General features: G+C 63.2%; 2 protein-coding genes across 2 annotated transcripts in view; one reads left to right on the top strand and one right to left on the bottom strand.

Annotated features, from left to right (window-relative positions):
• The first annotated feature begins 1,938 nt into the window (after positions 1–1,938).
• On the top strand, positions 1,939–7,519 carry MFAP2 (microfibril associated protein 2). The gene is made up of 9 exons (XM_037501216.2): positions 1,939–1,982; positions 4,172–4,247; positions 5,079–5,165; positions 5,351–5,377; positions 5,451–5,537; positions 5,656–5,700; positions 6,445–6,532; positions 6,733–6,806; positions 7,003–7,519. Exons 2-9 carry the CDS (start codon positions 4,211–4,213, stop codon positions 7,104–7,106), a joined length of 549 nt encoding a protein of 182 aa, XP_037357113.1. The 5' UTR covers positions 1,939–1,982; positions 4,172–4,210; the 3' UTR covers positions 7,107–7,519.
• Positions 7,520–8,406: 887 nt separating this feature from the next.
• CROCC (ciliary rootlet coiled-coil, rootletin) overlaps positions 8,407–10,857 on the bottom strand; it is a 37,134-nt gene continuing 34,683 nt past the window's right edge. The window contains exons 35-37 of the mRNA XM_037501215.2: positions 10,573–10,704; positions 9,749–9,943; positions 8,407–9,124 (exon numbers count right to left, since the gene is read on the bottom strand). Of these exons, the coding sequence (XP_037357112.1) occupies positions 9,038–9,124; positions 9,749–9,943; positions 10,573–10,704 (414 nt within the window). The 3' untranslated portion in view covers positions 8,407–9,037. The remainder of the gene's footprint in view (positions 9,125–9,748; positions 9,944–10,572; positions 10,705–10,857) is intronic.

Genomic DNA, 10,857 nt, shown 5'->3' with positions numbered 1-10,857 from the left:
GGCAGAGATGGAACCAGCATCCATACTCAACCTTCCTACCCTCCTGGCAGGGCAGGCAGAGCGGGACTTGGCTCAGACCAGTGCCCACTAAGTGCCAGCACCTAGGAGGCTTTTAACTGGGGCGGCGCCTATCTCCCCAGCCCCCACAGCCCAGGGCGTGCTAGATAAGACTCCAGGCGCAGAGCCTGCATCTCCCAGCCAGAACCCTGTGCGCCATCCCCCGGGGAAGGGTGGGTGCTTCTGACTTCATCCCCCTAGTCAGACTCAGGCCAAGCCCTTCTCTAGAGATGGGTCTTCAGGCCCTCCATACCGGGCAGGGGAGAACGGGAAGGCTGTTCCTGGTTCTCCAAACCCCCTGCCAACCTCTTTACGGGAAGTCCTGGTGCCGTCCCTCGGCCTGCCCCAGTGCGAGCTGAGTGAACATGCAGCTGTGATGGAAGAAGGGGCGTGGGGGTGGGACAGGAGCGGGACAGTAACCGGTCAGACGCAGTCACAGACTTGCACTGGGCACTGAGTCAAAGGTCAGCCACGGGTCAGGGTGGCGGGGGAGACGGAGGACTCAGAGAGGCCAGGGTTCAAACTCCTCCCTCCCCCTGATCTAGAGTATTCCTGGCAGCCATGTGCTGGGCACAGGAACTAGAGCCGGGAAGGAAAAACGGCCTCTGCCTGTCTGCAGCGTGTAGCCCAGCATGAGAGGTGGGCGGGGAAGGAGCCTTTCTCCCAAAGGTGTATGGGCACCCACACCCCTCCCCCAGTAGCTGCTGTCTCTGCTTGGGCCTTAGGACCGGGAGAGTGGGGAGAAGCAGCAGGGAGGGTCTGGAACCAGGATACAAACTGCCATCTTGGAGATCTGTTTCCCCTTTCTGTCAAGTGCAGGGTACAGGTTTCTTCTGGGCAGCTCTCGCCCATCCCAGCAGGCTTGCCCTGGCAGCAGGGAAGGTCTAAGGGGGCAGGGAGGGCTGGACTAGTCCCCAGGGCCCACTAACCTCCCTGTGACTAAAGCCCCAGTGCTGCACTGGACACTGCAGGGGAGTGGCAGGTAGTTATTCTTTTTATTCATTCAGTCATTTGACAAACCAGCCCTGGGGAACAAACGATGCATATTTAGTTTCTGCCTAATAGGACTCAGCATCTAAGGACAGCTGGGGGTGGGGGGCATGACTAGGGGGTGAGGAGGTCTGATAGCGACCCTGGTCATCCCATAGGGATCCCCAGCCTCAGGTCTAGGCAACTGTGGCCACGTAGGGGCCCTGCACACCCCACCCCACCCCGTCAGTCTCTCCCACTAGAACGGAGTGGACAGCCACTCCTTCATTCATTCCACAAATGCTTACTGGACAGCGCTGAGTCTGGCACAGACAGGGAACCTGACAGCTGTGGGCAGTAAAGCAGAAGGAGCTGAAGAGCTGAGCAGGGAGCAAGGGAAGGCTCCTCGAAAGGCAGGAGGCCTTGACCTGCAACCCAAAGGAGGCAGACCTCGACCCGTGTTCCAGGAGGAAGAAACAGCTTGAGCAAAGGTCCTGTGGCCGGCAGAGGAAAGGGATTAAGGGCGGGAACTGCTAAATGGCCAGGGAAGGTGTCCTGAGGCTGGGAGACGCCAGCGAGGAGGACAAGACTGACTTTCTAGCTAAGTGGATTTGAACAAATCACCTTTACGGCCTTGGTCTTCCCCTCTGTAAAATGGAGCCACGAACCCCCTGGCAACGCTGCCTGCAGGCCAGAAGCGCTCGGGCGAGGGTGAGAAAGGGCACTGCCAGGTGGCACGCGCGCGCCCTGCGACGACCCCGAGCCGACCCGGCTGCCCTGGGGTGGGAGACCCGAGGGCTGGCGGCGGCCGCAGGGGCGCTCGCGTTAGGACCCAGCGGCTCCGGGGCTGGAGGGCGGGCGCCCGCCCCGTCGGGGGCCCGGAGGGGGGCTCGGAGCGGGCAAAGGGGCGGCTCTGGCGGGCGGACTCGGAGCGGGCGGCGGAGTGACCGGGACAGGTAGGCGCGGGTCTGGCCGCCTGACCCGGCCAGGAGCTCTGGGGGCGCGGGGGGCCCGATCGCGCGCGCGCAGGGGCATGGCGGGGGGTGGGGTGCCGGACTTGGCGGCCCCCCATCCCGGGGGCGGTCGCCCGGGACCCTGAAGCTGGGGCCGTCAGGGCAGATGCTAAGAGGACGCGTGGAAAGTTTGGGGTCGCTTGCGGGGGAGCGCGCGCGTGGAGAAGGGAGGGGAACGCGAGTCTGCAGGGAACCAGAAGTGGGGCGTCGAGGCTGGGGGCGGCTTTTGTTCTCCCCGGGCGGCGGAATGTGGCGGCTGGGGTGGGGGTGTCGGCGGGGACAGAGACGCGGAGAGACAAAAGAGATCAGAGCCCGAGAGAGCGCGGGGGCAGGCGGCCGAGCAAGTTTCCGTGACTGATTGTTTCCAGCTGTGCGGGCGCAGCAACATCTGGTTTCCTCCAGCGGCGGCTCCCCGCGGCCCCCCTCCGCCGCGGGAGCGTGGGGGCAGGGCCCCCAGGAGGCCCGGCTCGGCCCCCTCCTCCTCGGACCTGCGGGGGGTGGGGGATCTGCAGCGCGGAAGGTGGGGGACAGCCTCCCAGGCAGGTCCTGGCCTCCCTCGTAACCCCGAAAGTCTCCTCTAGAAGTTCTTGGAGATGCGTCCCCTGGGAAGGATCTGCTACTCCCACACCTCTCTTCTTACAGCCCCACCCCTTGTCTTGGGGGCCCCGTCCCTCAATAAACATGTGCCTGGGGGCCAGACCTGCTGAAGGGCCCAGCAATGAAGGGCTTTGGGGCCAGAGGGACATCCCTACCCCCCCACCTCTGAGGCCCCAGCTCAGGGTCTTGTGAGTAGTGACAGCTCCCAACAGCCTGACCCCACCAGCCTCAGCCTCGGGGGACAGGAGCAGGTGGGGAGGGAGGCCTGTGAGGAGCTGCAGGGATGGAGCGCCCCGTCTTTCAGCCTCCCCAGGTCTTTGAGTCATGGGGCCAAAGGTTTCTAGGGATGTGGGGAGCCAGGTGTTCCCTGGCACTGGGCGGCTTGAGTTCTGAGTCCCTCTCCCCAGCCCAGCCCCCCACATCGATGTCCTCTCCACTGGGGTGAGGCTTGACAGTGAGGTGCTGAACATGGGTTGGGGTGGAGGACGCAGGCCTCAGGACCCGGAGGGAGGAGGGAATGTGCCCGTGTTTCTTCCCCTCTCCCTGGATTCCCTGGGTGGGGGTGGGGGTGGGGGCGAGGGCTAGGCCAAGCCAGCTCTGCAGCTAGCTGTCTACAGAACGTGCTTCGGCGGGCAGGGAGGGGACCCTCCCGGATGGGTGAGCCCGTGGGCTTTCTCCCAGCCCTCCCAGCAGACGCTTCTGCCAAGTCCACTGTGTAGCCAGACTAGAGGCTGGCCGGTCTCAAGCGCCTGGTGGACACTATGGCCCGATGCCCTCTCCAAGAAAAATTACACACACCACTTGTCAGAGTGTCAGGGGGTTCAGAGCCACGGGCTGGGTGACATCATGGTCCCCTCCAGGGCTGCCCTTCTAGGATCCAGAGAAGCCCTCATCAGGCTCCACCCTAAGTGCTTCCTGCTGCTGCAGACAAATAGGCCTCAGTCTCGTGAGTGTGCGATGAAGACGGCCAGGTCTTGGGAGGCCTGGAGGCCTGGCAGGAGAGGAGTCTTATGGGGCTGGGAGCCCTGCCCGGGCCTGGCTGCCCCGGGGCCCCTGGGGCCTGTGAGCATGTGCTTTCCTGCTGAGCAAGATGCTCAGGGGCTAATTGGGAGCAGGTGGTGGGCTTGGCCACGCTGCTGAGTCCAGGCTGAGACGCTGGAAGATGAGCGGGTCGGAGATTCCCACTATCGTTTGCCACCTGGGGAGGTGCTAGCCCAGAAAGGCCTCATGGCTGCTGGGGAATTGGAAATGCTTGCTCTGTGAGCCGGGCAGAGTGGGGTTTGCCCATGTGTCAAGAACAGCCCTGGAGCCAGGTTGGAGATCTTGTCCTTCAGAATCCCAGCGCCCAGATGGACCATCAGGGACAGCGAATGTCCCTCCTAAGTAGTTCCCCGCCCCCCCACTGCCTGCCCCCCAACTCTCTAGAGTGTGTATTCCCAGTGCCTCTTTCTGAATTGGGGCTGGGGGGCCGAGGGGGGCTCTGCAGGCCTGGGGGAGTGGGCCTGGGATGCAGCTCGCAACCCCCCTCCCTCCAGCTGTCCTCTGACACCAGCCCAGCCGCCTCACCCGTGGCCATGAGAGCTGCCTACCTCTTCCTGCTGTTCCTGCCCGGTAAGTGGTCCTGGGGCTGTGGGTCTCAGGTGGGGTGTGAGTCGGGTTTGTGGAAACTGGCAGTGGGCTTCTGTCATGCCTATTGGCCAGAACCTGCCCGGCAGCTCCCAGGTCCTCCTGCCTCCTGGACCACAGTGGCTGGCCAACCCCTCCCAATGGACCCCTCCTGGGCCCTGCCCACAGCACCCCCAACAGTGGCATCCCTGCTCTAGACTCATTTGGACCCCAGCACCCTTCACAGTCTTGACCTTGACAAAGTCCCTCTTGGTCAAATGAGGAACCATCACATTCATTCACTTAACAGAGATTTATTCAGCTCGAATATGTGCCAGGCACTGTGCTAGGCAGACACATCTCTGCCCTCACGGTACCGCCAGTCTAGGGAAGGGAGGCCCATATGATCAAGGAGACATGATTTATGTCAGACTGTGCTGTGCTCCAGTGGAAATTAACCCGAGGATGAGACGGTGCGGGTGGATGGCCAGCAAGGGCCTCTCAGCAGACCTGACCTTTCAGTTGAGACTTAAAGGAGTAGATTAGATAGCACAGGCCCGGGGAGAGTCAAGTGCAAACGCCCTGGACAGGCAGGAGGGTGCTGAGTTCCTGAAGCAGCCAGGAGCCAGCCAGAGGGAGAGGGGCGGGGTGAAGTCAGTGAGGGCCCAGGAGCGTCCGGTCCAGGAAGGAAGGAGTTGAATCCCGTGGGTCTGGGAACCTAGAGGAGCCTAGGCTTTTACAGCCCTTGAACCTCTACCGACCCTCCCCAGAAGCGCTTGGGGCTTTGCTGTCCTTCCCTGCAGGGTACCCCCTCACACTTTGCCTCCCTGACTGCAGGCCTGCTGGCTCAGGGCCAGTATGACCTGGACCCGCTGCCTCCATTCCCGGACCACGTCCAGTACACCCACTACAACGACCAGATTGGTAAGGACCTGGCCTCCCCCAGGCCTCCCCCACCTGCCCATCACCAAGGCCCGGCTCCCAGGTGTGCAGGGCTCAGCCAGCGGCCAGGCAGGGGTGATGGGGATCACAGAGGCTAGTCCCCCACTCGGTCGTGACTCACGAGCTGGCAAATGACCCCCACCAATTCCACATTCATCTTGTTTCAGACAACCCGGACTACTATGATTATCAAGGTAAAGGGCGGGGGCCATCTCGGAGGGGTGGGTGGGGGGAGGGGGCAGCCCCCCTTATCATCTCCTGTCACAGAGGTGACTGCTCGGCCTCCCGAGGAGCAGTTCCAGTTCCAATCCCAGCAAGAAGTGCAACAGGAAGTCATTGCGGCCCCCACCCCAGGTAGGCCACAAGCTCCTTGAACCCTGGGGTGGGGAGGTGTGGCTGGAGCTGGAGAGGTGACCTCCCAGCCCTGAATAGACCCTCTCAATAATCTCTGCCTGTTGCCATCCAACGCCAGAACCAGGAAACTCAGAGACGGAGCCCACGGAGCCTGGGCCTCTTGGTAAGTTTGCTGTCTTGACACTGGAGAAACTGAGGCACCGCCCAGAAGCTGGGGCAGGGCAGGTGCAGCGCTGGTAGGACAGGAGGAGCCAGGCCTTTTGCTCAGCTGTGGCGGGTGGCGGTGGGGACCTGCAGACGTGTCCCTGCCTAAAGCTGGCAACCCCGGGGCCCCCTAGGCAGTTCTGGCAGAGCCCCTGCCCCCTGGGCCTGGCTGGAGGCTGAGTTGGCCGCAGCCTCAGGAGGGCCCGCTACTCCCACATGCTGGGGGGACGAGGAGGACCAGGGAGAGTGCTGGAGGCATCCTGCCAGAGGGACTGGGGGTGCTGGTGGCTGGCGAAATGAGGAGGGGCAGGAAGCCGGGCCAGTGGAGGGCCCTGTGCGTCCCAGTGCAGCCGCTCCCGAGAGCACGAGAGCCGTGAGCTCGCAGGCGCCTGCGTGTGCGCTGAGCGTGCTCGGACCTGCTGAGCTTGCCGCGGACTTGTGTGACTGGTGGGTGTGGATTTGTGCTTGAACGTACGTGTTTGAATATACGCTTCTGACTGTGGCTGTGGGTATGTGCACTCATAAGTACTGTGCAAAAGTGGGCAGCCCTGGGAGGTCCAGCAATGCTGTGTGTGCCTGGGTTGGCGGGGGTGGGGGGTGCCTGGACTGACCCTCAGAGCCAGTCCCTGGGGGAGGTTGTGGGCTGCTCCCCAGCTCTGAGCCCCAAGCTGCCACCCCTGGTCTGACCCCGCCTGCCACCCAGATTGCCGCGAGGAGCAGTACCCCTGCACCCGACTCTACTCCATCCACAAACCCTGCAAACAGTGTCTCAACGAGATCTGCTTCTACAGGTGAGCACAGGCCGCCTGGGAGGCCGGGCCCAGCTCAGTCCGCCGGGTGGGGGGTGGGGGAGGCTACCCTGAAGCCAGACTCAACTCAGGTGGAGCCCTGGCTGGGGGCGGGGACTCCGGGCCCCCGTGCCAGGCTCTGTTCCGGCTCTCCCGGCGGGGCTGGGCCGGGCGGCTGACGCTGCCCCTGGCCTGCTCCCCAGCCTCCGCCGCGTGTACGTGGTCAACAGGGAGATCTGTGTCCGCACGGTCTGTGCCCACGAGGAGCTCCTCCGAGGTAGGAAGGTCTCACCCCGGGACCTCTCCCACCTGATGCTTATGAACAACCCACCTGATGCTCATGGGCCTGCGCTTGGGGGCGGGGGGGGGTTCCTGCGCTCCCCTCCAGGTGCTTTTCATCCTCAGAGCCTCCTCCATCAGCAGCGGGGGAAGGAGCCCCACCCTGACCCCAACTCCTTCCTGCTCCCCAACAGCTGACCTATGCCGGGACAAGTTCTCCAAATGTGGCGTGATGGCCAGCAGTGGCCTGTGTCAATCCGTGGCAGCCTCCTGTGTCAGGAGCTGCGGGGGCTGCTAGGGTGGCGCTGGAACCCCAAACCCTGGACGCTCTTCAGATCTGGGGCCCTTGGGCCCTGTCTGACCTGGTGCTTTTCTCCCCAGCCCAACATTCCTTGTATTCTGTAAAAAGGTAGTGGACTGTGGCCCTGGGGGTCGCCTCTGGCCCCTCTCCCAGCCTGGCCCCAGGGCAGTGGGACTCCCCCCCACCCAGTCTTCACCCTTGGGTGAGGGGCACCCCAGGCCTGGTTGTGGGACCCGGGCTCTCATGCGCCTCTCCTCCGTTTGAGGACAGCCCCCTCCCCCCCCCCCCAGGTAGGCTATGCCCCTCACCCCAGCTGGTCTGCTTGGGTTTCCTACAGCCCTGGGCATAGGCCACCTTTGTTTTATACAAAATTAAAAACACATTTTTACAAAAGATTCAGAGTCACCTTTTCAGGGGAGACCGCAGAGGGGGGCAGGCGGCCCCAACACTGCCAGTGCTGAGAGGCTTCGGCCTCTGGGGAGAAGGGTGTGTTGGGGTGACCCACGCTCTGGCCTTTGTAGCCCCAGCCCTGCCGCCTCACCCTGGGGGGATGGGGGTGTGGGGGGGGTGTATGTGTCTTTCTCTCTCTCCCATCGGAAATAGAAGGTTCAGGGACGTGGCTTGCTCATGGTCAGGGCTGCTGAGTGAGGGCATGAGTCCCCCATCAACAGAGGGGTACAAGCCAAAATTCACAGCCGCTGTGTGGAGCCATGAGCGCATTGGGGGTGGTGGCGGATGGTCGAGGACTCTTGGTGGGGGGAGGCTGGTTCAGGTCAGATGACAGATGCAGCTGAGCCACTTATAACACCTCCCCACAGCCGTGTTTCAGCTCCACACAGGCCTGCTGGTGGGTGCAGTTAAACCCCTCACAGCAGGGGAGCGAAGCCCAAGGGCCCACAGCCCAAACTGGCAGCGCTGGGGCAGAACCTGACTCGGTAGACGCGGGGATGAGCGCAGCTCCTCCCACCTGTGCCACCCAGGACCCCCGGAGCAGGGGTCGGCTTCATGGGGGAGCAAACTGAGGCTCTGGGTGATGAAGCCGCACCCTCAGTAGAGCCAGGGCGAGACCCCACCCCCCTCTCACCCTCCCGCTGAGACCCCACCTCCCTCTCACCCCAAGGCCTACACTTGTTCACCAGGCTGCCCAGAGGCCTGCCTGCTGCTGCAGGGGGCGGCCTGTCTTTAGGGAGGGCCCCAGAGGGGGCAGAAAGCGTAGCCTGGAAAGCGTGGACCCCGCAGGTGGGGTCACAGCCCAAGCCTCGGGGGCCTGTCTGTTGGGGTGGGCGTCTTCCCCACGGCCACCTCACCCGACAGCCTGAGAGAGGGCAGTTCCTTCCGGCTCCACACAGACCCCCCTAAAGCCTCCCCAGTCGCGCCTGCGTCCCCTCCAGCACCGGGGAGGGGCACAGTGATAGCAAAGGAAGAGTCTGCACAAAGGGTTTTTAGAAAAGTGGGTTTCCCGTTACAAAACAACAATTTCAATGAACATGGTAAAAAGGTATAAAAATACAGGGACTCTGAACGTAGGACTTTCCTGATGAACACGCCAAAGGCAGAGAGGGCTCTGGGAAATCAGAGGCCGGCCTGGACCCCTGCCCGGGCCCCTCCTCTGCCCCTTATTCCAGTGTTAGCTAGGGGCCCCCAGCCCCTGGCTTCCCTAGTCACTTCAGGGGTTCCTCTACAGTGTGGAGTGGCTGGTCCTAGAGGGCGCCTGGACTGAGGGGCTCACAGATCGCGGGGGTTCTGAAGCGCTGGGAAGCCGCTGCGGGTGTGGGGGTGTAGCACTGGGGCCGTGGCTCTCAGCACCGCCCCCTCTGCTGCTCCTCACCCCAGCCGGGCTCTGGGGCCCCAACGGGCCCAGGCTGCGGGTGATTGTGCTGGAGAGGAGGCCCCCCCTGTCCTGGTCACGGCCGCCAGCAGGAAGGGGCTCATTTCTCTGGGGAGATGGCCGGCAGGGAGAAAGGCGCGGAGCTCCTTCGAAGCTCCTGCTGCAACTGTCCCTTCAGTGTGGACACCTAGAGAAGGAAGGGGTAGGAGCAGCCTAGGTCCCCAGTCTGACTGCAGAGAAAGGGAGGTGAGTGATGGGGGGCCCCTCAGCTGCAGAAGGGACCCAGTGCTGCCTGTTTCAGGAAAACCGGGTCTAAGAATGAGGGCGCCCTTTCTCAGTTTGCTCCTAGTAGCAGTCTTCTGACTCCTTAGTGCATTTTTGGGGTCCACCGCACCCCAAGTCATCTTCAGACCCGAACCTGTGCTCCAGGCCTGGCCTATGACCTAAGCTGGCCAGTTAAGGATCATCCCTGGGACTCTGGTTGTTGCTGGGGGGCAGGGAAAGAACCCCCTCTCCTCTAGGGTCTGGAGTTGAGATAACCCCAGCCTGGAGCTGTTGCCCAGCGAGAGGGCCTGCCGGGTATGGAGCAGAGCAAAGGGACTGAGCCCCAGGTCCGGCCTCGGTTGATACCACTCTGGAGCCACCGTTTCTGTCGGGGGGCCGCTGGCTGCTTACACCCCAGAGGTCATGACCAGCCTGGCCCCCTCCTGCAGCTCCCCACTACCATCAGGCCCAGCCTCCCGAGAGGGAGTCCTGCTGGTTCTGCAGCTCGCAACTCCCTGGGGAGGGGCCGCCCCTGCCAGCCAGTTACCTGCTCCTCCAGCCCACGCACCCTCTGCCGGTGGGCCCGCTCCCGCGCCTCCAGGGTGCGCTCCGTCTGCACCTGGGCACTGCGCAGGCGCTCCACCTCCCGCTGCAGCTCCAGCCTCTGCTGCTGCTGCTGCTGCTCCTCGTCTGCCTCCAGCTGGGCCGGGCTGTGGTTCTGCCCCAGGGCCAGCACCTGGGCCTGCAGGAGGAGCTGCTAGTTGGGGGTTGGCCTTGTATGGGGGTTTGTGCCTGAAGCTTCCTCGGGCAGGGGAGTGCGGGCAGGGGCTGCAGGAGAGATCCTAGTTGTCCCTCACCTTGGCCCTCGGGCCTGCGAATCCTAGGTCAGGGTGCCCAGGCACCCCCATTCACACGTGTGTGCGTGTGTGAACAGAACACACAGAGAAACATTCAAACATTGCTACAGGCCCCGATACATACAGGCACAGAGACAAGCATGTGAACACTCATCCACGTTCACACAGATGCACATGTATGTGCAAAAGCCCGATACTGCACACGTGAAGGGGCTGCACAGACACACACATGTATGTGGACTCCTGGTACTTAGGCTCCTACTCGTGCTTCGAGGACAAGGATACGCACACGTCCACCATGTGCATGACCACATGCTGACAGGCTACTTTGGGGAAGATGCTTCCCTCTGGGACCCGCCTCTGCCTCCCTCTCTGAGGGTCTGCTCGAGGGTTGCGGGGGTTGAGGAGTCTGGGCTGGCCGAGCTATCACAGCTGCTGGGGCAGCCAGGCAGTAGGGTAGGGGCCCAGGGCTAGGGAGAGGCGGAGTGTCCAGGGGTGGGTGTCCACGGCCTACCTCCAGCAGCTGGATCTGCCTCTGGGCCTCAGCCAGCTCCAGCTCAGCCCCCGTGAGCGTGCGGTCCAGGCGGCCCTTCTCTGCGCTCAGCCGCACCGTGTCCTCGTGGCTGCGGAGCTTCTCCCGCTCCACCTAGGTGGGAACAGCCGGAGGGAATCAGGGTGCCCAGGGGAGGACAGAGAGGAAGGGGACAGAGGGTGCCTGGGGAGGGAGGGCGGTCCCCGAAGGGGAAACAGTTCCGAGAGGGGTATTACGTTAGAGGCAGCAGGAGCAGAGGCCAGGAAA

Source organism: Talpa occidentalis, unplaced genomic scaffold, assembly GCF_014898055.3.
Source record: "Talpa occidentalis isolate TD23 unplaced genomic scaffold, MPIMG_talOcc4v2.1 talOcc4.9, whole genome shotgun sequence".
Lineage (NCBI taxonomy): Eukaryota > Metazoa > Chordata > Mammalia > Eulipotyphla > Talpidae > Talpa > Talpa occidentalis.
This window is presented reverse-complemented; position numbering and strand designations above follow the sequence as displayed.